The following is a 27,150-nucleotide window of genomic DNA, read 5'->3' on the forward strand; positions in this document are numbered from 1 at the left end:
ATAGGAGAGCCATAGCTGTAGGAGACTCTCTACTGAAGAGGACAGAGGGTCCGATATGTCGAGCAGACCCCACTCACAGGGAAGTCTGCTGCCTCTCAGGAGCCCGGGTAAGGGATGTAACCAAGAAACTTCCCAGCCTAGTGAGAAAAACTGATCATTACTCATTACTGCTGCTCCATGTGGGAGGCGATGAATCACAGAATCACAGAATCACACAAGGTTGGAAAGGACCCATTGGATCATCGAGTCCAACCGTTCCTAACACTCCCTAAACCATGTCCCTAAGTACTTCATCCACCCGTTCCTTAAACACCTCCAGGGAAGGCGACTCGACCACCTCCCTGGGCAGCCTGTTCCAGTACCCAATGACTCTTACTGTGAAGAATTTTTTTCTGATATCCAACCTGAACCTCCCCTGACGGAGCTTCAGGCCATTCCCTCTAGTCCTGTCCCCTGTCACTTGGGAGAAGAGGCCAGCTCCCTCCTCTCCACAACCTCCTTTCAGGTAGTTGTAGAGAGTAATAAGGTCTCCCCTCAGCCTCCTCTTCTCAAGGCTAAACAACCCCAGCTCTCTCAGCCGCTCCTCATAAGACTTGTTCTCCAGCCCCCTCACCAGCTTTGTTGCTCTTCTCTGGACACGCTCCAGAGCCTCAACATCCTTCTTGTGGTGAGGGGCCCAGAACTGAACACAGTATTCGAGGTGCGGTCTCACCAGTGCCGAGTACAGAGGGAGAATAACCTCCCTGGACCTGCTGGTGACCCCATTTCTGATACAAGCCAAGATGCCATTGGCCTTCTTGGCCACCTGGGCACACTGCTGGCTCATGTTCAGTCGGCTGTCAACCAGCACCCCCAGGTCCTTCTCTTCTGTGCAGCTCTCCAGCCATTCTTCCCCCAGTCTGTAGCGCTGCATAGGGTTGTTGTGCCCCAAGTGCAGGACCCGGCATTTGGTCTTGTTAAACCTCATCCCATTGGTCTCGGCCCAGCAGTCCAGCCTGTTCAGATCCCTTTGCAGAGCCTCCCTACCCTCCAGCAGGTCGACACTTCCTCCCAGCTTAGTGTCATCTGCAAACTTGCTGAGGGTGCACTCAATGCCTTCATCCAGGTCATTGATAAAGACATTGAACAGAGCTGGACCCAGTACTGAGCCCTGAGGAACTCCACTTGTGACTGGCCTCCAGCTGGAGTTAACTCCATTGACCACCACTCTCTGGGCCCGGCCATCCAACCAGTTTTCAACCCAGGAGAGTGTGCGCCTGTCCAGGCCAGAGGCTGACAGTTTCTGAAGCAGAATGCTGTGAGAAACTGTGTCAAAGGCTTTACTGAAGTCCAAAGCAGCTGTGAGAAGCCAAAGGGAGATTAAAAGTGATTTTAAGTCCTTGGGAGGGCTACTGAGGGAATCAGGGGCCCAGGTGATTTTTTCTTCCCCCCTCCCAGTAACAGGTGGTGACATAGAACAGCTCAGATGGGTCCAGTCTACTAATACATGGCTCCGTGGCAGGTGTCACAACAATAACTTTGGGTTTTTTGATAACGGGATGGCCTACATGGCACCAGGGTTGAAGGCTTCAGATGGGAGCCACCTTTCTCAGAGGGGGAGGAGGATCTTTGCCGAGAAACTTGCAAGGCTTGTAGATAGGGCTTTAAACTAGATGTGAGTGGGGAGGGGGATAACACCAAGCTAGCCCTTAACAAAAGGTGTCAGGGGTCAGGTGTTAGGGAGGATACTTCTTCAAAACAGCTTATAGGTAAAAGAAGGTCCACTAGGAAGGTGATGCAACCGGCAGTTCAGCTGAAATGCCTTTACACTAATGCATGAAGCTTGGGTAACAAGCAGGAGGAGCTGGAAGCTACTGTGCTACTTGAAAGCTATGATCTAGTTGCCATCACGGAAATGTGGTGGGACGAGTCTCATGACTGGAATGTGGCTATCGACAGCTACAGGCTGTTCAGAAGAGACAGACCAGGAAGGAGGGGTGGAGGCGTTGTGCTCTATCTCAGGAAGGGGATAGAATGTGAAGAGCTGTCGTTGAGGAGTAGCCACAAACAGGTTGAAAGCTTGTGGGTAAAAATTAAAGATGGAAGAACCAACGGGAACCTTGTGGTTGGTGTATACTACAGACTACCCGATCAAGGAGAGACAACTGATGAAGCCTTCTTCCTCCAGCTACAGGAGGCTTCACACTTGCAAGCTCTCATCCTGCTCAGGGACTTCAACCACCCAGGCATATCCTGGAGAAGTAGCACGGCAAGCTGCATGCAATCCAGGAGACTCCTGGAGTGCATTGAAAATAATTTCTTAGTCCAGCTGATAGAAACGCCTCACCCAAAGAGAAGCATTACTGGACCTCATGGTCAGCAATACAAGTGAACTCATCAGTGACGTTAGGATTGGTGGCAACCTGGGCTGCAGTGATCATGCACTGGTGGAGTTCAAGGTCCAGAGAGATATGGGACAGGTGAGGAGTATATTCACAACCCTAAATTTCAGGAAAGCACACTTCCAGCTCTTCAAGGAATTACTCAGTGGGACTCCCTGGGACATGGTCCTCTGAGACAAGGGAGTGGAACGGGGCTGGAAAATATTTAAGGATGCTTTCCATAAAGCACAAGAGCTCTCAGTCTCCGTATGTAGAAAATCAGGCAGAAAAGGGAAGAGACCGGCATGGCTGAGTCGAGACCTGCTGGTTAAACTATAAAAGAAGAAGGAATTGTACAGGCAGTGCAAGCAGGGAAAGGGAACCTGGGAAGTGTATAGAGGCGCTGCCCAGTTGTGTAGGGACGAAGTCAGGAAGGTCAAGGTGCAGCTGGAGCTGAACTTGGCAAGGGAAGTAAAGACCAACAAGAAGGGCTTTTACAGGTACGTCAATCAAAAGAAGAAGATCAAAAAGAACGTACCCTCACTGATGACTGGAAATGGGGATCACGTGTCAACAGATGAGGAAAAGGCTGAGGTACTCAACAACTTTTTTGCCTCAGTCTTCACCGATAACTGCTCTCATCGCCCCTCCTGGGCCATGGGACAGCAAGATGGTGACCATGGGGTAGACCCCCTCCCACAGTAGAGGAGGATAAGGTTCGTGAACACCTGAGGAACCTGAACATAATTAAGTCCATGGGACCTGATGAGATGCCTCCCAGAGTCCTGAGGGAACTGGCAGATGTGGTTGCCAAGCCACTCTGCAGGATGGAGAACAGTCATGGCAATCAGGAGAAGTCTCTGTGACTGGAAGAAGGGTAACATTGTGCCCATTTTTAAAAGGGGTAGAAAAGATGACCCTGGGAACTAACAACCTGTCAGCCTCACCTCTGTGCCTGGGAAGATCATGGAACAGATCCTCCTACAAGCTGTGCTAAAGCACGTGAAGGACAGGCAGGTGATTAAAGGCAAGCCAGCATGGCTTCACTGGGAACAAGTCCTATCTGACCAACTTGGTGGCTGTCTATGATAGAGTAACCGCAGCAGTGGACACGGGTAAACCGACACATGTGATCTATCTAGACCTCTGTAAAGCCTTTTACACGGTCTCCCACAACATCCTTCTCTCTGAATTGGAGAGATATGGATTTGATGGGTAGACGGTAAGGTGGATAAGAAACTGGGGGGATGGTCATATTCAAAGAGTAGTGGCCAATGGCTCAAAGTTCAAATGGAGATCCATGATGAATGGTGTCCCTCAGGGGTCTGTACTGGGACCGTTTAATATCTTTATCAATTATATTGACAGCGAGATTGAGTGCACCCTCAGCAAGTTTGTGGATAACACCAAGCTGAATGGTGTAGTTGCCACACCGGAAGGACAGGATGTCATCCAGAAGGACCTGGACAGACTGGAGAAGTGGGCCTCTGAGTACATCATGAGGTTCAACAAGGCCAAGTGTAAGGTCCCACACCTGGGTCGGGGCAATCCCCGTTTTCAGTACACGATGGGGGTGACGTGCTTGAGAGCAGCCCTGCAGAGAAGGACTTGGGGGTGTTGGATGATGAGAAGCTTGACATGAGCTGGCAATGTGCGCTCGCAGCCCAGAAGGCAAACAGTATCCTGGGCTGCATCAAAGGAAGCGTGGCCAGCAGGTCGAGGGAAGTGATTCTGCCCCTCTATTCCTATCTTGTGAGACCTCATCTGGAGTACCGTGTCCAGTTCTGGAATCCTCAGCGTAAGAAAGAGATGGAGCTGTTGGAAAGGGTCCAGAAGAGGGCTACAAAGATGATTCAAGGGCTGGAGCAGCTTCCTCACGAGGACAGGCTGAGAGAGTTGGGCTTTTTCAGCCTGGAGAAGAGAAGGCTCAGTGGAGATCTTATAGCGACCTTCCAGTACCTGAAGGGGGCCTACAGGAAAGCTGGAGAAGGACTATTCATAAAGGCTTGTGGAGATAGGACCAGGGGGAATGGGTATAGTCTGGAGAGGGGCAGATTTAGACTGGACATTAGGAAGAATTTCTTCACCATGAGAGTGGTGGGACAGGTTGCCCAGAGAAGCTGTGGCTGCCCCATCCCTGGAGGTGTTCAAGGCCAGGTTGGAAGGGGCCTTGAGCAGCCTGCTTTAGTGGGATGTCCCTGCCCATGGCAGGGGGGTTGGAACTAGATGATCTTTGAGGTCCCCTCCAATCCTTACTATACCATGATCCTATGATACTATGATTATAGGAAAGAGATTGTAAGAGTCCTACTTTTGAAAAGGTCCTAAACAACTGGAATTGTGAATAATTTTGGACTGTACCATGAAAAACTATTTCAACTGTAAAATTTATTGTACACAGAACTAATAAACCAAGCATGCGCACAAATATCGCCTTAACTACAAAACAGATATAGCATCTTTATGCTGAGACCCATATATTAGAGGTGCACAAGCTATTGCAATTAGCACCTATTACTTTGAAAACAAACATACCGACTTTTACATAAAATACTTACTATGTGTAATCACAGAGGAACAGCAGTTTCTTTTGTATCTTCCTCCTGCTCCCATCCCCACTACAACACGGTAGTTATAATAAAGGGCAAACTAAGAATAGCATTGACAGCTTCTCTAATCTATTTCCACAATATTATACCCAGGTGAAAGTAAGTAATTACCCAACATTCCAACTGCCTTTCCTTACAAGTGCTCTGAAAAAAATCCTCTGAGCACATAAGCACTGACAAGAGTGTTCAGAGCAACAGCAGCAACAGTAAACACCCTGCAGGAGGACAGAAAGAACAAATACACCTTGTACTCCGTTCAGTGAAAGAACATGTAAATGCAATGTACTTGTTTGTAAATGCATGTTAAAGCAGCAGCATACCTGGGACTGGCGTTTGTTCCAAAACTAACAGTGGTGAGGTATCTAGAGCCACAGGTGACCAATTTAAGCAAGCATTTACTGTTCAGGAGAACTCACAAGAGCAGTTTGGGCTTCCTAACCCATGCACAGGTCAGCCCACAAATGGATGGGCTGGCTGTTAGCTAGCACCAGGACTGTGCGCCTCACTTTACATGGATTCCAGAATCTCTGACTCATGAAGAAAACAAGCTGGGACCTTCACAGAAAACTAACAAAAAGGCAGGACTCTAATCACTCGGGCTTAATAAATACCTCAGCCTCCTCAGGCCTTCTTCTCCTTCCTGCTCACTCCCACATTTTAGTTGCTGTTGACATAGGGTCAAACAAGCACAACACATGCTACCTAATATTTTTATTTTGTAGTCTAAAGGGAAAAAAGACTCCTGACTGAAGTAATATACTTAAAGAGTGCATAAATTACATTAATCTCAAATCTTTCACATTCAATTTCTTTTTTATGGCTGTACATCATGTTATATTAGGCTCTGTTTCTCTTTAACAGTCTAGTAAAATTAGTAGCTTATTTTCATTATTCTTCTTGTCATCAAAATAAAGTAGATGTTCACCTTCTGTGTGTCCAGTCACTCTCAGTAGGAAATACAGCTGTGACCCGAAAAGTCCCCTTCATTGGCATTACGAAATCAAGCTCCTCAGATACATCTACTAATGCTTAATCAAAATATTATGATATCATCTTCACATCACATTAACACCAAGCCAACAAATGGTCAGAAAGCAAAGAATATTTATTAACAAATTAATCATACTTTCCCTTTTAAGGATAGAAAACTTGAGCTCTACTTGACTTCCTACTTGATGAAGTAAGACAACAAATCCTGAATTTGACTAAAATCAGAGTAAATTCTAAGTGGTGTAAAAGAATTTAAGTCCTTTATATCTCCAGAATGGTGAAATCTCACAACTTCTCATCCAAATAACTGCAATGACAATGCTGTAGATATGTGGAAAAATGTAAAGCACAGAATTCGGCCCAGGTTTTTAAAGAGAGATGGATAGACTATCCGATTTCATGAACGTTAAATCAAAGATGAGATATATTAACATGCAGCTACAGGAACTCAGTATTAACTGTGACATACCCTGTCAGTATGGGGTGTTTTATATTTCAGAAAGTAACATCTTTACCACAACACAGCTTAGATATGAAGTCTTAATTTTTTAAATCTATATTCATCTTCTTGCTACTAGATACTTATTAAGTGTCAGAAGACAGGGAGAATGCCTAAGATAGGCATCTTTTAGGAAGATCTAAAAATACGTCTGCCCTTGATTACACATGATGTCATTACATCATTATAATTACATGTACTGCTATAATTACAACATGCAAAGATTTATAAGGCAGATAAACTATATATTTCAGTCACCTTTGCTATGACAAAATATTTTAATTAGATGATTCAGCATGGTACTTTCAAAGACAAACACTCTGCAAAGAAGAGTTCATTTTTTGTATCCATTTTCAAAGTGAAATTGAAATGAACAACACAGCCAGCTTGATAGAAACTTTTTGTCCACATTTAATTATCAATGAGTACATTGACTATGTTTGGCATCTAATTCCACTGACTGCCAAATGTCAAAGTTAACAGATAGCTGTAAACACTTGAAACTCAAAGCAGGCACCATTAAAGATCTATGCTGTCACAAAAATTCACACTCTCCCAGGCACAGGTCCAAAAGGTGACCTGGTCAAGTAAAAATGTTTGACCTGTGAAAAAAAACCCCAAAAACTACATTTATGCATAAACTTGTTCACAATGTTTTAAAATGTTTATATTATATTTGAAGAATTCAGTTCACCTTGGACGATTCTCATTATTTCACTACCAGTAAAATGGTCAAAAAGGTCAAAAGTTAGTCTTTAGAAATAGCAATGAATTTGGCTGAGTGGGAAGAGAGGTCAAGGCTAGGTCAGTGAGACCTAGTATAGTCACTCACCACCCTCCTCCATCCTTCTTAAAAATAAGAAAACCAAACAAAAATAGCTTTTTATAGCATAGAAAAGTAATTTATTTTAAAAGCTGCCTTTAAACTCTTGAAAGAAAAGCAAGTCAAAGCATCTTGGGCTGACATTCAGTTCCCAAACTCTTTTTTTTCTCAACAGATGGCTGTTTAAAATTTCTGAATAGTTACAGATTTCATAGCATCATCCTCACATCAAGTAACAAAATCTGAGGCCACCTTTCCCTGCCTAAGCTTAACAGCTGTTCATTCTTCCTCACGATAAACCTTTTCCTATGCTCTGAGGCATTTTAAAATTAGTAGAGAACACTTGGATTTCAAATAAGCATACCTGTCTCATGGTGATCTCCAGTATACTTTGTGTCACATTGTTTTGTAATTTGTAAGAGTATTTCAGACATGAAAATGCATGACCGACCAAATCAAGTATTACAATTGATCCCATGTATTCAAGTATATAATGAGCCTCAGACACTTTTATCCATCTGCTACTAGGTTCAGAGACAATATGCAAACGCATGCACTCCACTATGTTCCTTTAAAACAATACAGTACATCCAACATTCACGCTTACTTCTTCAAATCTGTTTTCACTTACTCCAAGGTATGCTATTTAGCACCAGAAAAACAATAAAATTAAATAACAGAATTTATCACATAATGGAGAGAGGTTTGATTAGATATCTTTTCAATAATTTAACCATCTTTCTTTTTGAACAGAACATTTTAAGCTGTTAATATGCTGATACCAAGAGTTATACTCACAGTTGCTTATAACTCCTCCAAGTGGATCACCCTTGAAGTCAAACTCAATATCCATGTATTTTCCCTGTGGAAAAAAAAAAAAAAAGCCAACATATTTTTAGATTACAGGTTCTGTAACTACTCATGACATTTTTTAAGAAATTATTTGGTCAATTTTACAGCCTAAAAGACCTATCTGGCAACCTCCTGTACACTCCTTCAAATTTTGAAAAATAGAAAATTATTCACAGCTTCTAAGACAATTGCATTATCACAGCAGAGATTTTCATGAAAATTGCTTTAATCAGGTTAGTAACGCAACCCAGTAATTTCCTCTGTTTTTAAGGTTATATGAAGACAAAGCACATTATATAAATGCTCACCGGAACACAAAAAACATCAAACAATACTTGCAGTCATGTAGGCATTACCATGCTTATTAACAGAAGAATGCAAGAAGAAATTCTTTTCCAAGCAGACTTCCTTTCTCAGTGTAAAATCATCTTTGGCTTTAAGGACTGGGTGGCAACAATTACTGTTAGTAATCATGGAGTGTCTGTCCCTAAGCATGTTCCTGCCTTGTAAAAGTGATGGATTTTTCCCTCTGAAGTCTTTCCCTCATAACTCAGGAGGCCAGAGGCAACAATTAACAAACTGTCACCACAAAAGTGATTTCATTTTTAGATGTAGTGGCGCAGCACATTTCCTTGACTTCCATTTGACTTCCCCACATCATAGAAGATTGCTCTGGTCTTTGCATCATTTTAATTTAGATGACAAGTGTTCAATGTAGTAACAGCTATGTTTAACAGTGACAAAATGGACAGACTCATATTGTGTAGAAAAGGTAAAAATCAGTGCAACTGACATTGGCAAGGAAGCTTAGAAAGATAAAAACTGCTGGTAGTAATTCAAACAAATTCCATAAACCACACAGAGAAATGATCTCACCACCTTCTGGTGCTTACTTAACAGAGGACAAAACCAACTTATTGAAAGAAGCCTTGTGTTTATACTTCCTTATTCAAATAAGCATTTAAGAAGAGTTTTCTTTTTTTTTTTCTTTCTCTTTTAATTATAGGACATAGAAAATAGGCACTCTATGTTGACTCCCTCAAAGATATTTTCTGATTTACTGAGTATTTGGTCAAGATTGGCTTGACTTTATTTAAACTCTTTTCTTCCTTGCTGTCAGCTGAGGTAGGCTGAACAGAACAGTACTAGTACTTTCTTGTTCAAAGTTAATTCTGAGATTATTCAAATTATGAGATAAAGAATTAAATCAGATAACTAAATTTTAATTTCCCAAGGACTGGGCCAGCTTGAGCGAGGACTTGAAAGGCAAAACAGTATCTGGTTGCACTTTGTCCCAGAAAGACTTCTGTTTGCAAATAGCACCTCTTCTCCACTTCACTGTCATCTTCTGCTTTTCATAGTACATCATCTCTGACATCTGCATTTTTTCTACCCTTTCTATAAAAAAACAAGATTGTCTACAGTACCTCATGTTTTGGCCCTGATCTTTGGATGAGGATCCTTTGCTTTGCTCTCGAGCACTGTCAAAGACAGCCACAGAATGAACATCCATAGCCATGTGGAACAAGAACACTAACCCTGGAGAATCATATGGAAGGGGACAGGAGTCTGTTTTGTGGGACCAAACGCTGCTCTCCAGTGTCACAATATCCGAGGCTTTTATCTATTTGCATTTACTCGCAACACACCATTTTTCCAGTATGTTAATTTGTCTTGTGTCCTTTGCTTTACACATCTTGCAATATTACTCTTCTGCACACAAGCAAGCAAATTACAAAGTTGAATTCAGTGTTCTGATTTAAGCAGAAGAAACTGGGACGAGTGCTCACACTTGTGAATCTCCCAATTCTAACAACAATATTTTTGGGGCAAGGGGTAATTGCCAATTCCTATAATTTCACATTCAGTTTCCTGCTAAAAAAGCCTGAATTTGACCAGTTGATTATAAAGAATATAAGCAAGAGTATCATTGCAAATGTTTATATTAAAACAAAAAGTTGTAAACATAGTTTGAAACATCATAGAAAGACAATGAGAACTTGAACTAGGAATTTTAACAAAAGATTTATACATGTGGATAGAAAATGAGATCGACACAGAAAGATCGACTTGCCAAGCAGAACGGTTGCTAGGCACAACTGACATGAAAGCCACCAATGCCCAAAAATTAAAGAATCCACCTGTGTTATAATTGTGTCTTCATCCAGTCACGGACTGATACATTTTTTTTTCTTTTTTGTTTTAGTCTCTACTTAGATTCTCAGTAGAACTCCAGACCCCCATGAGAAACCAACAAGATTTCTCACAAGGAGGTGAAACATCTTTTTAAAAGAGGGGTGACTACTAATAATGCACTACTAACACAATGGGAAGAAGAACATGTTCAAATGCACAAAATGAAATACCAATTGCTGTTGAAGATGTTTGCCCTCTCCAAACACCGTGGTCCTCAGACAACTAGAAGAAAGTTCTCTCTCCAAATTATTTACTCCCTCCTTACCGATGCCTCAATGCTGATACAAGGTAAAACAGAAGCAGCAGAAAATACACTTCACTAAAAGGAACTGAAATTCCGTCTTGAAGAAAATACTTACAAATCTAGAGGAGTTGTCATTCCGCACAGTTTTGGCATTTCCAAAAGCTAGGGTAAAAGAGAAAAACAGGTCTGACAAACAAATCTATCAGTAAAAAAAAAAATATTTAAATGCTAAAATATCTGTGAGTGTTTATACATCTAAAACAATCACAGTCCTCCAAGAAACGATACCCTGTTCATTGTATAGAGAGAACACTGGGGATAGATGAAGCGTGACAGACATGGTCACAAATGAGAAATCACCTGTGGAAGTCCAAAGAAGTTTTGTCTCAACATTTCCTTTGTTTAAAAAAGTGAAAGAAAAGCATGCAAGGAGAAATGGTTCCAAAACAAAACTGAACCTAGATTGAGTGTATATCCTTGGGGTTTGAATAATCGAATTTAAAGTTTTATTACCCAAATAACTTTAAATATAGGAAATACTTTTTTCTCTTCAGTCTAGAGAAAGAAATCAATCTTCGTTTACAGAACTGAAGATGGTAAAAGATCGAGGCCAGAACTGAGGAAACTACAGAATGACACTTAAAATTGTTTACATGGGACAGTTTAATCAATGCTTTGAAACTGATTTACTTACACTGTTCCAACACATTTATCCTAGCTTAAGCTGAATATTAATCAGCTGAAGTAAGCCTGATTTACAATGGAAATTTAATGCACTCTCTTCAGCTTGACCCAAACCAGCTTCTAGAATAATTTGGTTTTAATTTCTTTAGCTCAAGTTTTCTGACAATGAAACACTCCACAAAAGGACTTCCCAGGCTACATTCTGATGGGCAGCCACCAGCTTTGAATATAGGCAGGACAAGAACTCAGACTGGAGGACAATTCAAGTTCTAAACATCACACATTGACAAAGCACATAGAGTCAAACACGAGTGTCTTGTATGTACATCACCAAGTATGGCCCTCCTACTCCAACAGGAAGGAGACTTTATTTATCCCAGTGTTTATTTATATAGCATATATGTATTCAAAGATCAAGTCAATTCAATGTTTTTTGGACATAAATAAATACATGCTTTAAGGCTTCAACAAACTTGCATGAGTAGACTTATTCTTGATCAAAGAACCAAAGCCAAAAGGAAAAGTTTTTTGCTCCTGAAGGCCAAGGATAAGTGAAGGAATTGTTTTTAAAATCTCTATGCCCTGCAATAAATCATCTTTTCAACAACCAAATCTCTGAACTGTCATTTATAACTGCACAGAATCAAGCACAAATGTTCCATTATAAAGCATGAGATGCATTCCTCAGTTTTCCCCTTACTTCATTGTTCTAAAAGTTAATTTACAGTGGCAACTGCAGTTTAAAACAAAAAAACCCATAAGAGAAATGATGCATATGTAGCATGTATGCCATTTTCTTGCACTGCAGCTTGACTGAAACAGAACTATATAAGCAAAGAAAAATAAATCTAACCAGAAATGTATAATTTCTGTCTAAAATGTATATAAGCAGCCAGGCTTGCTCAGCAGCCTCATGGACTAATCCAGTGTCCTACCTTTTGAGAAGCTAAATAGGCAGTTACCAGTGCCTTAAAATGATAGGGCATTCTTCTATAAGTTTAGTCTGTACCTCTTGCACTAAAACAGGGACTCACAAACCAGCAAGAAATCCAATACATTTGGCAGTCCCTGGGGAACAATCTAGATTTGGCAAGGAAAACCTCCATACTTCCCATACTATTTCTGTTTATATCTGAAATCTGCCTTCCAGAACAGTGTTAAAAGCAACACAGCTCTTCTCTGTGAATGCAAAACAATGGAAGACTGCAATCCCCTCATTCAGCTCTAAATGGAACGTGTCTGATCATCAAAGAAAGCCTTATCCAGCATTTTTATTATTCTTAAATTTTACCACTTCATCCTTTCTTTACAAGTCTCTGCTTACAATTTTCAGTTTGTGTACAGTCAATGACCACATTTTACCCATCCAGTTCACCAGTACTCTCAGCCCACTTCTGCATTCCCTTTCCTTTTTTTTTATTTTTGCCCATCCCGTTCTCACTTTTATAATATGTATACTGCTTGCTCCCTATAGACTCCAAATCCTTGCTAATATATATAGATAGCTAGGCAATAAATAAAATGTTGACACCCAACAGTCTTACAAATGCTGCATATCATCTGGCCATAATGCAAAATTATTGTACAGCAGTCATCAGCATTTTTCTCGGCACCATAAAAGCTTAGAGAGCTGTGGAAAAAACCAAGCCAGGAATCAACACAATAGACCTAAGTCAAGAAGTACCAAAGGCACTTCTGAAGGCAATTATTAGACAATCGGAAAAACTGCATGCTTTGAGGATCACATAACTTATCTCCAGGAAAAATGAAGATCCTGCTCCTGGTAGCCAATGTCTTTAAATTAAAACAACTAATTAAAAAATAAAAAGTCTTCCATGGGAGAGCAGGAAAAGCAGTTGTCAGGAAGCCAGGCTAACAGAGTCACCAGACCCAGGGAACAATAAGTCTCAGGGAACAACAGGCATATATACGGATTGGCTTAGTTTTTTCTGAGATCCATTTCTTCACTCTTTTGGTATTTTGGTTTTTTTTTCTAAAAGAAAAATAATGCTTTACAGAGCTTGTTTGTTTACTAGAGACTACAATAATATAATTTGGAAGGAAATGAATCAGAGGGACTGAAGTCAAGTCTTTTGATACAGCCAAGCATCATCAGGGCAGGGTTAAGAAAGGGTACGCCCTCAGCGAGCAGCTGGAGGAGTCTGGGAAATACGACCTAACTTCCTAAGCTCTCCCCTTCATGAGGGACACAGTTTTCTTATCAAGAAAATCGTTCCCTAACTGAATAAAAACTTGTAGCTGTCTTCACAGAAAGCATCTTCTATGGTTCTGGACACATAACAATGAAACAACAACAGATACAGTTTTTCAAACAAACTCAGCAGGAATGCTGACACACAAAGAGGTAACATGCTCTAATATGTTCCATGAGATGCTTACCTTCAAGAACTGGATTTGACTGCAAAAGTTGTTCTTTTACTTGATTAACCTCTGCCCCTTTTCCACACACAGCAGCTACGTATGACATGACAAGTTTGCTCGCCTCTGTGGGGTGAAAGCAAAATTTAACAGTGGTAAGTATTGGCAAACAGACGATAAAATGATTTGCAGACTTGATCACATCTTCACCATGCCAGGCAAGAACTGTAAGCACATTTTGTTTCAGTTTTCTTCTACATTGTTGTACTACCTGGAAATGAGGAAGAAGCATGACCTGCTATGAGATCCACACCATGACATCAGTGGCCCTGTAGACTTTACCTAGAGCCTTCCCAGGCTAAAGAAGCTAACGGTGGACATTGAACATTACCCGCTACTTTTTCATTTAGCCTCAGCAAGAGGCATTCAGTAAGGAGAGAGCATTATCCCTAGCTGACAAGTTGGAAATGTTTTATCTAGCCTGAAAAATGTAGGCCCAAGCAGGTTCAAGATGTAAAATCTGATAATTTTGTATCAGTGGATACACAATAACACAACTGTAAACATAAAACAATTACTTATATGCAACTATAACTTTAAAGTACAAGACTATTAATAATTGCAATATCACCTAACATTAGGCAGTCTGTTTCAAAGCGCAACAACCAGGGAAAGTGAAGAATTCATTTAAACAATGAAACTAATTTGAAGGTACAAACTTTTAACAAAGCCTGGAACAATTTTTGGACTTTCAAAGCTGGGTCCATACGGGTGACAATCACTCGTGTACAGGCAGAAACAACTATTAAATAATCCATCCAACTTTTATGTTTTTGCTGGCGAGGACGAAGAGCAGCTGAGAAAGGATTCTGTTTATAAACAGAGTCTGTGATGTTCAGTATGATGCAAGATAGTGAAATCTGAGGGAAAATCAGGTGACACAAAGCAAATACTAACAGCTGAAATCCTTATCAACTCAGCCCAGTGGTCATGAAGAAACACTACTTGTTCTTCAGAGATCTGTTACAAATTTAAGGATTTCATTTCAGGAAAGAACTGACAAAGAAAAAGTTATCCCTTGGATTTTGATTCTTTCCCATTTAATCCAATTTGTAAGTTCGTACTAAATTACTATCCCATACTGTCAGGAAAACTGAGAAAACCTGCAATACAAGAAGCAAGCAAGGAGCAAAACTATAGATGTGTCCGTTAGACGTCCCATATCCTTTTATTGTTCCTTGAACCCAACTCTCATATTTAAGAATTCATTCCCTTCAGAGTTTGGAATTACCGAATTATTTGATTTGAAATATTTCCTAGTACAGTCAACATCTTTAAGTAGAGCTACTCAGTCACTGAGAGAAGAAAGCACTGAAGCTGCAAATAAGCTATTATAAAATAATATGCATTAAGACAACATACAATGACTTCACCTTAACATCTAAAAACATTTAAATGCACCATTTATTCTAGTAATGTACTATGTCATCTTGCACAATGTTACTATCAATTAGCAATATAAACAACATACAGTGAAAGAAGAACAAAACTGGAATTAAATTAAAATATCGTAACAAGAATGAAACTGGAATTAAATTTAAAAAAAATCCCAATAGATGAAATTTCAGTGTCAATTCTTCCAGCCCATACATGCCAAATATTCTGGCTACCAAAAATCCAAACTAGAGCTACACAGCATCTATACTAAGAAGTTTGTTTCCTTAATTCCTCCAGCAAGTTCCTTCCCATCCTCCCCCATCCTTTTTTTTCTGCAATGAAAACCTGACTTCTCAGCTCATAGCCCCATTTCAACAGCAGTAGTTACATCAAATGTTATGGGGTCAATTACTGACTTGAATTTCAAACCCTGTATTATTCTGTATTTACCTTTACAAAGAAGGAATAATGTATATTGTGTACCATATGGCTGTGAAAGCTACAGAACAGTCAAAATCTCGTTACAAATCTAAATCTTCCATCATATTCTGTATAAATAAAGAAGTTCAGAAACTGAACCACTGCTACACCTTTTTAATGGACTACATAAATGAATAAGAGATGGACCTCAGTTATATGAGGTGCTTGGTAATTCATAGCTCCTGAGGAAATCAAGACATTAAGCAATACCAATACAACACTCCTTTCTAATGTTTGAATTCCTAGATAGAATTGCTTAACAATCTTATAAATTAGAAATCCATTATTTTAATGCACACTTTTACCGAACACATATGAGTTTCCGTATTATCACACTGAAATAAAGGATTATATTACAAGATTTCAAGACTTTTCAAATGTCGTCACTAGTCAGACAAATTAAAAAGCAAGATAAAGCCTACACTCTGCATTTTCACAAAAGTCTTGAAAAGGAACTTCTTGTTACCCACTTCAAGTCTTGCTCAGTATAAGCATACAAAGCTCCACATTTTCTCAGGCTCAAAGGGAAAATACCTTAAATTACATAGAAAGAGGTGTATGTGTTCCCACCCACTCTTGCAAGTCACCTCAGTTTGAAACTGCTATTACATAAAATAACTGCTTCCATTTTTAAGGTCCACCTATAGTGTTCTGCAGTTATGCAGTCCTTACTTGATTTCTACCATTCTAGTTGAAAAATCAGCAATCATTTTCAAGGCAATTTCAGCTTTGTACAAATAACAGTGTTCTGCTATGCAAGCCAATCTTAGAATTGCAGCTGAGCACAGCACGCAAAAGACCAATGAACTTTCCAAAGTAATCAGCTACAATTATTTATTTTCCTTAGATAAGTACATGAAATTAAACTGGATTATACTATTTATCAAAAGACATGCAAAAGTATCAAAGGATTGTCTTCCAAGCTAGGAGAAGAAGAACATTCAGTTTTCTTCATCTTCATATTTCGCACAGGGAGAGCCTAAAAGTTTTCTGGCTCTTGCAATACTCTATCACAAACCAACACCACTTTAGTATGACTTTGCATAGTGATAAGGATATTGTATTAACATCCAGTAGGGCTCACATCACAGTGACAATGTGAAAAAATACTCATTTATGGAAGTATGCACCTATGGCAATAAGCATGACAATATTCATTTTCTGCCGCTGTCAGACACAAAAAGATAACGATATCCCCTAGAGTTGTGGAATTGGGAATTGGTGGTAGATACTTATTCAGGCAAAGTTCAAAGATCTCACCAGAGGGGAAAGGACCCACTGCTTCCCTGTGAGGGCCACAGGCATCTCTTCCATCACTGTGCTATCAGTGCCAGGTTGCTGCTGCTGCCCGGGATAAAGCATTGCCCAATGAGGGCTCGCGCTCTCTGTTCTTCCCATAGCACACAAGTTACTTTCTCTTCTCCACCCTGTGTGCCGTCTTCCCTCCCTCTCATCCTTCAAGGATTCCTGGCAGCCCCCTGTTTCCTCTCAGAGCAGTTATAAGGGATCTCTGTTACTGTGGTCCACGGGATGGAGCACATGGGACATCTGTAGCTTCGCACAGACTTTGTGTCAGGTGCTGTGTGTGCCTAGATTTGAGGGAATGCTCCTTGTCCCCACAAAATGGGGTCAGTTTTCTTTCATCTCTCTTTGAGAAGAAAGAGACCTGCTGGAGGAATCCACCTTGTGGATGCTCCATCCCTGGAGGTCTTCAAGGCCAGGCTGAATGAGATTTTGAGCAACCTGATCCAGTGGAAGGTGTCCCTGTGGCAGGGAGGTTGGAACTGGATGATCTTTAAGGTCCCTTCCAATACAAACCATTCTACAATTCTATGATCTCTGAGCTCTTACGGACTCCACCATCACTTTGCAAGACTGATTGGTTTTGAGTAAAATGAAAACTGCTTATTACCTGTTTTCCCAGCTCCGCTCTCTCCTGTAATAAGGATGCACTGGTCTTTGTCCTGGTCCCTTAAAGATCTGTATGCTTCATCTGACAGAGCGAAGCTGCAAAATAAGAAAGAGTCAATTGATAATTAGTTAAAACTAATACCAACAATAACTACAATCTCTCCTTCCCATCCAGGTAAGGGGGGGTGGGAAAAAAAAAAAAGAACAAAAACCACACAAACAAAAAATCCACAAGTGCTAATGTTCTGTAAATGGTGAAGCATTCACTTTTCAGAATAGAAACACCCACAGAGGCAAAAAGGATACTTTTTCTCAGTGGCTTATTTAGACTTTCTCCAGGAAGAAGCAAGCATAATCCGTAAGTTTTTCTAAAGACAGCAAGATCAAAACAAATGCACAAAATTTCAGGGAAATTCAGGTACATTTCTTCATTGAACAAAATGTCATATTTGTCATCAAACAAAATGTCAGTGCCTCAACAGGAAGTGCTCTGTCTGCAGACATTTAAGAAAAAGGAAACAAGAGAATCCTAAGCACTTATAATACCATAAGCTGCAATTTCTACTGTGAAGAGTATGAAGAAATCTCATGACTTTATAAAATATTTTAAGCATGCAGGTATTGCTGGACCTTTGCATAAATACGCAGAAGTGTTTCCCAATAAGCGTGTTTTTAACTCAGTAAGGGTGATATAATGCAGTGAAATTAAAGATTATAGAAAGAACAGCTTTCCTGTACTAAAAATGTTTTTCCATGGAGCTCAGAACATCACAACTCTGAAACTACTGGGCTACAATTTGAATCCAGATGTGCTCTGTTGCCATGTAGCTGCATATATTTTAGAGAACTATAGATGTGTTACTTATATTTATTTTTCTTTAGCAGCAATTTTGAGGCGTGAAACAGTAATATTGATTTTGTTTCAACTTCATTTTTCAGTTCATGGAATAACATTGTTCTGAAAACTGAGCATTAGAACCCTTGGGAAAAACTTAAGCAAGGACATGAAAGCAAAAAAAAACAAATAAAAAGGCAGACTTGTGTTGCACAACTTAAAGAATAAGTCTGGCAGCCAAACATGGCATCCATTCAACAGACCAAAAGCTTTGTCAGATTACTGCAACTAGTAAAATATTTAATGTTTGTATGTACTTAAAAGTGAATAATATTTATTTACATTGTTGTTGCAGGTTTAAGTCCCTTTTCAGAGACTTGATTCTACTACAGCTCAGGAGCTTCACATTCACCTGATAACTACAAATGGATCAAGTACTTGTTTTCAATAACACAGCCATACAGTGCTTCCACGGGCAACTGCAGTCCCTTTATAGACAAGCAAGCTTTTTGTCTTGGAACTAGTTAGAGGTAGCATGGACAACACAATGCAATACTGAGAGCCATACAGAGCCTTTTTTAGAGGCTCCTATTGCCACAGCCTGAAAGCTTCATATATTAAACCTATATATACTCAAATTAGTTCATACTTATTGCTACCACTGTCCCTTAACCAAGGTAGTTCTTCCTGGCTTCTCTCCCTGAAAAAAGTTTACAAAGAACATGTCATGTTGTCCCAAATTTATCATCACATGCATGTGCAACATTTATCCTTTTTCATCCCTCATCAGTATTAGACTCATTTCATATTTGCTTATTTGGGCTTTGGCTTTGTTTGCCTGTTTGATTTTATGGTGGCATAATGTTACCAGCCTGGCCATCCTGCAAGAGACCAGCATATCAAGCAAGTGATATACTGAAAAGGCTGAAAAATAGGTAAATTAAATATCTTATGGCTCCTTTGCTACTAAATAATCATTCTTTCTCCTCCCTCTCTAGTTCCTGCCAATGATGCTCCTGTCATTGATTCCCCCTCTTTATGTCCCTCTCCTGTCCTCTTCTCTCCTGCAGCACATCTGCCTGTCTAGTTGCATGGCCAACCAAAGGCTCCACCTCTCGCACTGCTTTTCTTGCCAACTTACACGTTTAAGGCACTAAATTACATTCTTCTCTCTCCACAAATGGTTGGGCCATCCACTTAACAATCACAACCAAACGTCATTAACTCCTTTTGACACATATACCATTGAACTCAAATTAAGACTGATCTTTTAAAACTTAATACTGCTATGGTGATTGAAGCATTTGAACTCAGTAGTTCAACTGGAGGTGAAAATGTGTTTACGAGAAAGTAGGAGGCTGTCACAGTTTTAGCATTACAACAAAGTCAACTTGTGACGTGGCCAACACGTTGGAGAACTAGCAAAAAAAAATATTCTGCTGCTGCTGAGAGGCCATGACACAATTTCTGGCCACTTTACTGTCCAGAGTCCAAACTACAGTAGCAACAACACTTTACTGGACTCTCTCACAGGACATATTTAGGAAGTGAATAATATTTGTTGAATGCTACTGCAGATACAGTTTTGTAAACCAAAATGTCTAATGTACGGCACTTGGAAGAGCTTAGTCCAGCACACATTACATCCATTTTTGCAAGGAGAAAAAAAGGCAGTAGAATGAAAAGGAAAGATATAAAACTACACTGAGAATTCATAAGCCATGTGAGAGAATGTAAATACTAATGCCATTGTTTCCGTGGGTTTCATTCAGGAAACTGGCTTTCAGCAGAAAGGTAAGACTCTGAGATGCTTTTCAAACTTATAGACTGGAAGGCTCATTCTCAGCCATTCAACTACTATTTCACCATTGAAATAACTTCCTTGGCAGTAGTTTCATGCTGGAAAATGAAGTCAGCATCAAGCACAGTGAAACTATTTTCTCTGTTGATATACTGAGTTATGAGATAATCAGCTTAGTAACCATTCATCTTCTTTGTACACTGAATTTTAGTTTCCCAACAGCCCCTGCCAAAATATATTTTACTGCCTGATGTATTTGTTAACTCTGCTTGCACTGCATAGTTAAAACCACAAAATCATGTTTTTTCTCCTCCCTCATCATCAGAAAAAAAAGAGTAATGCTGCAACAAGAATTGTGAAGTTGGAGAGGAGAGTGGGATTTCATTCAGTTCTGTTTTTTATCCAGTCTAGTCAGAGACGTTTGTTATACATTACCTTTTCTTCAATCTTCTACACAACCCAGCAAAGCCTAATACTTCACAAGTGCATCTATTATCATATACTACAAACGGAAAAAAAATAGTTGACTCATTTTAAAAGAAGTTTTGCATATGGACTTATCAAAAGTTACCCAGCAGAAGTGTTCTAAAATTAACTTGTGACGCTTCAGTCACTGCTCCAACAATTCAACAGGAAGAGACATAACCAAGAGTGCATTTAAATAACTAAGATTTCTTTATCTTTCTGGCATTGCATAAAAAGTATCAGACACATTTATGCCAGAGATTGAACAGAAATCTTTATCTCAAAGAAAAAGATAGATCTATTCGTTGGGTATGTCAACATTCATGGCACACTTCTACAACTCCCAGTCTTTCCCATCTACCACTATTTGTTACCTTTGCAATAGAAAAACAAACAAACAAACAAACAAACTTTGAATCTTTTGGTTCAAACTCCATTTGTTCAAAAAATATAATTTCATGCTCTTCCCTATTTGTTACAAACATATAAAATAATTTAACATCATTTTAGTTTAACATATTTTAATGAGCTGTAGACCACAAAGAATCCTTCTATCCTTTTCCTTTTAGCAACTTTAAGAAAGACAGGTCTGTAAAGTGAACATTTGCAACGACAGGTTTAAAACACACGCCGTTCTCTGAGCCACCTCACAATTACAGAGTCTAAGCAAAATTTTAGAATAGTTTGTAGTTTTAAAAGCAGTTACAAACCATGTGTTTTGAATTAACTGGTGATTGTGTCAGCAGTGTCATTTACCATACCTTATAATAAGCTCTCCTTTGATTTTTAGGTTTTCATGAAAGAAGATGACATTTTCCTACCACAACAAACACAAATATTTACTGGAGTTCTCTTTTAGCTAAGATTAAGTACAGAAGCAATTCCAAATGAAAATGCCACCCCCACCTAGCTCAGTAAGAAGACTGCTTTTTTATAGCATAGCTTTTTCAGCCACATAGCTCCAGATGGCCAGATCTGTCACAAAGTCCTAATCCAAAAGAACTAACAAAGGAAAATGGCAAATATGCCTCCAAGGGGAATTTCCAAACGGCTCCAGCAATTTTCAGCAGCACAACAGCATCTCTATACTCTAACAAACATCAGGGTCAGAAAGAGACAGGAACAAAGTTCTGACCCACTCACTCCAAAACAAGAATCAACTGCTACTGCTTCATTTGAACGCTCAAGACTGCACCACAATTACACCAGGGTAAAAACTTTGCTCTTATTGTCGTAAGTTCAGCTCCTGGGAGGAGTTCTTCACTTCTACTGGTTTTTTAACGTTAAGCCAAAATATGAGGATTTTCCATAAAATGTAATTTATATTAATTCCTTCAAGTTTAATTAAGAGCATCACTTAAGTGCCTTCCTTTTCTTTCTGAATGCATACAAGTGCTCTGTAACAGGGTAACAGCAAGCAAATTATTCTTCTCACAACACGCAAAAGGAAAACGTCAGAATCACAGGTTTTTAGGGTATAAAAGTTTTGATAACTTGAGCCAGGAACAGTGGAAGCACATTTTATGAAGTGCTTTGAGGCTTTACTCTAAATCATCACTATTTGCTATATATGTTCCCCTGCCTATTGAAGCTCAGCGGAAAATTCACCACTCAGGAACAACAGTAAGAGATTATTTACAGTATTAGCTCATTGTGCAGAATCATTTAATCTAATTGCCCTAGGGATAAAAAGTGTACTCCCATTTTCCACAATTACAAACTGTCTCATGTTTGGCACTATGACACACTTGAAAAGAAAACGTTGATTAGCCTGGCATTAGAGTAAATAAAGTAACAGCTAAATTGATGGAGCATCAGCTAGGATAGACCTTCACAGGCAAGCAGCTGCTCTTTGAAAAATGCCAGTCAGGAAAAAAATAAAACTAGTTTAAACCCTAGAATAAAAAGGAGTGCTAAGACAGATGGAAAGCCTTTTTTGCTATTCATATTCTTCAATTTTACTTTCCTGGTGAGCACAGAAACTTGTTTTGCCAACAGTACTATGTGGCTAATATACACAGCAGAAGACTACCTCCTGCACACGCCTTCCCCACTTTGTTATTCACGTTAGCAACTGTGCCATTATTAGAGGCAGAATAAAGCTAAAAGCTGTGTAAATCACCCCATTTAATTTGCAAGAAGCAGCCACAATTTATGGAAGGGAGAGAGAGGTAGGGAGGGGAAAGAGGACAGACAAAGACACTCTTGGTTTTCAAGATCAAACCCCTTTAAAACTCAAAGCTAATATTAAGCCAGATAGATTTATCTTCTCTTACAGTAGGTTGGGAATATGATATACCCTCCAATGCTCATTTTGACACTGTAGGTTTAGCAGAAGAGTTGATTCAGGCCAACATTCTGAGGCTTGGACCAAAAAAAAAAAAAAATGTTCTTTCTGAAACTCTTCTCTTTCTCAGAATGAAGCACATATCATACATGTCAAACGGACTTCTCAAAAAACTCCCTACAGAGAATTCCGGACAATGCTTCTTTCCCAAACATACACACAGCCCAGTCTGCCCTGATTGTTTTCCCTCTCGCCTGGTGGCAAGCATTTCCCTTCCAAGCAAGTGGGAGGGGAGCTTTATCAGTTTTGATCATTTCCCTTTTACTGACTGACAGTCAAAAAACTGTCATTTTTTTTAAAACCAGCAGTGCTCTTCCCCCAGCATGTACCAAAAAGCTAAAACACTGTCTATGATTTTCTGCCTATTTTAACACCACCAAGGCACATCTTTTGAGCGGCACATTAGCATGATGGAAGGTAAGAAAGGCCTTTTACCAAGAGTCTAGAACCCAGCTGTGGCATTATTTTCCTTCAGTTGGTGGAAAACAGGATCTCCGAAGCTGATGATGAGTAAGCCACTTTCTAATCCAGACTATAAAATAAATGCAAACACTGTCAACCCCAATAGGCATGTCTACATCACATTTACCAGCTCAGTTCTATAAGCAACCAAGGCAATATGCCCAGTAGACTCTTCTGGTCAGGAGAGTGACCTGAGCATGGGTTCAACATTGGATCCTCCAATGTAGTGTAACACGATAGTAGAGCAGAGTAGAGGTCAGAGCTTTGGTGCTGCAGATAACCGAGCTGACAGGTCAGTCTCCTGTCCTAGTAACGTGTTACCCATGGGAAGCCCACAAGGGCACACCAAACCGAACTGATGCGGGGACCACTGCCAGCAGTACACACCACAAATACCTGCAGCTGCAGACAAACAACAGCTATAACTCGTGACTTGATTTGCCTAAAGAAGGGAATTAAAATAGCAATTAGGAGCAGGTTCCTGCTGCCAGCTGAGTACATACACAAACTGAAGCGGAGGAGGAAGCAAGTATCTCAATGGCATGCATCAGCCGGCTGGATGCCATGTAACCATCACCTCCTCACCCACGCTAATACTCCGCTCGTAAGCTTAGCTCAAACAAGTAGCTCCCATTCTAAGGCATGGCATTAACAAGTTCGTAAGCCAGTCTCTCACCTCACATACGGGGCTGTGGACACAGAAGGACACAGCTTAGTTTCTTACAGACCCACAGCGAACAGGTTTGCTGTAAGATGCACTGTAAGGATATTACGTTTCTTGGGGGAAAACACATTTCTGTTTACAACAAATGGTAATTCTACTGGGCCATGATATACTTGAAAGGAAGTATAGGAAGTGTTTTCTATTATTTTGTTTAGAAAATTATTTAATTAGATATAGATTGTTTCCTAAGCCAAATCAGCACTTGCATGTTTGATTTAGTGACTGCCTAAAATAGCCAACTCCTTATATTACGTGGGTTTACTGCAAAAGAATACACTGAACATTTCTGGTAGCCATATTTTCTGTAAGAAGATCCAGATTTTTCCTTGAACTGCCAGCCTGACTGCACCAAACAAGCATGCAGCCACCTGGGAGGGTAGCAGTTTCATGACATAACAGAAATGCTGGTACGAAGAGACTCACATTTCTCCATGGACTTTTGAAGCTTTGCAGCCCCTGAGGTTGGTCTTGTAAAAATTAGGATTTATTCCATTAACAAACACATTCCCCAGTTCAAGCAGAGTAGCAAGGAGTCAGACAGATGAATGGGACAGCAGGGAAAGAGAGGTGCAAACTGGTTGGTTTCTGTCAGAGTTTAGCTAGAGGACACAACTTTTTTTAAAGTCCCAGTTTACTGTTTCACCTACATCTGCTAATAGCAGATTTGAATTGTACCTCTGAACTCCTGCATATATTTTGAAATGAAAGGCTGGTGGGACAGTGAAAAAAAGGGGAAGCAAGAGAAAACAGTCATTCGCCTTCTGCACTGAAATGTCCAGACTCTCAGTATTCTACAGGAAATTGAATTAGTTTCTGTACCTACTACAGTGTGTGTCTGAAAATTAGTGAAGCTAACTGGTCAAACGCGTGTTCAGTTCATGTCAACTTTGACCAAATTTTACATAAAAGAAATCTTTTGTTCTGCAGAAGAAGACATCCTTTGAGTATGCTGCTGCACTGCAGCACACTAAAAATAAACTCCCCCAATAAAATTGTAATTCGTCTTGACTTAGGGGCCTAAGAATACTACATATTCCATCAAGATAAAACACTGAGAAACAATCATTCCTCATTTTTAAAACAGTTATCATGGCTAAACACAGGTCCTTATGATTGTCCATAGCTATTTCAGAAGAAATAGGTGCACAACACAGGTTAACTGAAATACTTTGAAGATTAAATGCTATAATCCTATTAGAAAGACAATGATCATTATATCTTGGCTTATCCTGTACAGATGGGAATATACTGTTAGTCATAGAATCATAGTATGGTTTTGGTTGGAAGGGATCTTAAAGATCATCCAGTTCCAACCTCCCTGTCACAGGAGGGAGGATTTATTCCATTAACCCCCCGTGTCCCATGGGGAGGGACATGTCCTGCTGGATCAGGGTGCTCAAAGACTCATCCAGCCTGGCCTTGAACACATCCAGGGATGGGGCAGCCATGACTTCTCTGGGCAGTCTGTGCCAGTGCCTCACCACCCTCATAGTAAAAGATTTCTCCCTAATATCTAATCTAAATCGAGTCACTTTTTTCCTTTGTTCTTTTTTAATTTATTTTTCAAATAGGGTGTATCCTTGGGCCTTATAGTTTAGCTAGTCTAAATCAGTAGCAGAGTACATATGCTCCATGTAAAAATGCCAGCAGCTTCTTGAGCTTGGGGGTTTCGTGAGGCAGAGGACAGGGGAGTGCTGCTCTTATGATTTCACACGGGAAAATGTTCAGCAAACAGGCAGTTTTCCACACTGCTGCCTCAAAAAGGTACTCCTGCTCAGCAAAAGGATAACACAGCTTTTATTTGCAGCCCTAAGAAGCACCACCCTTAATTCAGAAGGTACAAATAAGTCTTTTCCTCCTGATACAGTGAGGGCAGAGATACAGCAAGTTAAGTTTTGGCTACCAAAATACGCACGCATTGCTACCACGTTCTTATGCAGGGACTTCTCCTACTGCAAATAATCTTACTGCAGAAGTATCAATAATCTCAGACAAGTTTGCTCTACTCTGCTAACTGAAAAATGAAAAATAAATTTATTCCTTTATTCTAAAATAATCAAACACCTTCCGGTACCCAGGGGAAGACGATCAGTGAAGTGAGGTGCCCAGTTTGATGTACTCATCAATGGGACATGCCATCAACGTCTCATGTCACAAGACAATAGCACACTGTAGCACAACTAAACTCCAGTACGCTGCACATACCTAAGAGCTACAGCATCTCATATCAAAAGATACATCTTGGAATTACTTCATAGCTCTGACTGGTCAGACGGGTAAAGAAACGTCAGCCATGTGGTTTGTGCAATAGACTGCACTGGAAGGCAACACAGTTTGCCATCAGAAAAAAATGGCAAGCATTCCACAAAATTCATGTTACAATATTGGAGAAATTGGAGTGTTGTAACATCCTCATAGCTGTTTGTAAGCTAAAGTAAGTTGCTACTTATCGGATTTGAATCTAGGCTCTGCAACGCAAAAGCTAGCATGCAGCTGTCCTCAAGTTTATCAGAGACAGCAGTGACAAAACTGCAAACAAAAGTAATGCAGTTATCTTTAAAAACATCTGATGGACAACATTGACACTATGTCATTACATAGGTACGTTGTTATTTGGAGGCATTACTGAATATTTTAATTTTGCACATAACTCTTAAGTACTCTTAACAAACCAAGTAGTTTGCTAGGAAGTTAAGAAGCCTTATGCAATGTGTTTTGCCTCCCAGCTCTCTTTTCCAAATAAAACACCTCTCATGATTCCCTGGACAATGCAGGCACCGAAGTTTATCTCGGCTTCTGAGAGTTTGTTAGCTCAAGGCACGAATCTTCAATCTATAAAATGGCATTTGCTCAAATTTGTGCACAAGATTCCTGGATATATATCTAAAATTTTCTTTCCATGACTAGTCAAAGCAAGAAATGAGAAGCTTTTTTCAGACTGCTTAAACAACAGGCTTCAGTCCAGCCCATGGACTATTACAGGAACTTCTTTCACCACCTATAGCCTTGGTTGGTTTGCTGATATTCAAAGAGGATGTCGGGTGCATACACC

General features: G+C 40.0%; 1 protein-coding gene across 1 annotated transcript in view; it reads right to left on the bottom strand.

The window, feature by feature from the left end:
• MYO1B (myosin IB) overlaps nucleotides 1-27,150 on the bottom strand; it is a 100,629-nt gene that overhangs the window by 48,697 nt on the left and 24,782 nt on the right. The window contains 4 exon segments of the mRNA XM_009559817.2: nucleotides 8,080-8,143; nucleotides 10,689-10,735; nucleotides 13,658-13,762; nucleotides 17,466-17,560. Coding sequence (XP_009558112.1) covers nucleotides 8,080-8,143; nucleotides 10,689-10,735; nucleotides 13,658-13,762; nucleotides 17,466-17,560 — 311 coding nt within the window.

Source organism: Cuculus canorus, chromosome 6, assembly GCF_017976375.1.
Source record: "Cuculus canorus isolate bCucCan1 chromosome 6, bCucCan1.pri, whole genome shotgun sequence".
Classification (NCBI taxonomy): Eukaryota; Metazoa; Chordata; class Aves; order Cuculiformes; family Cuculidae; genus Cuculus; species Cuculus canorus.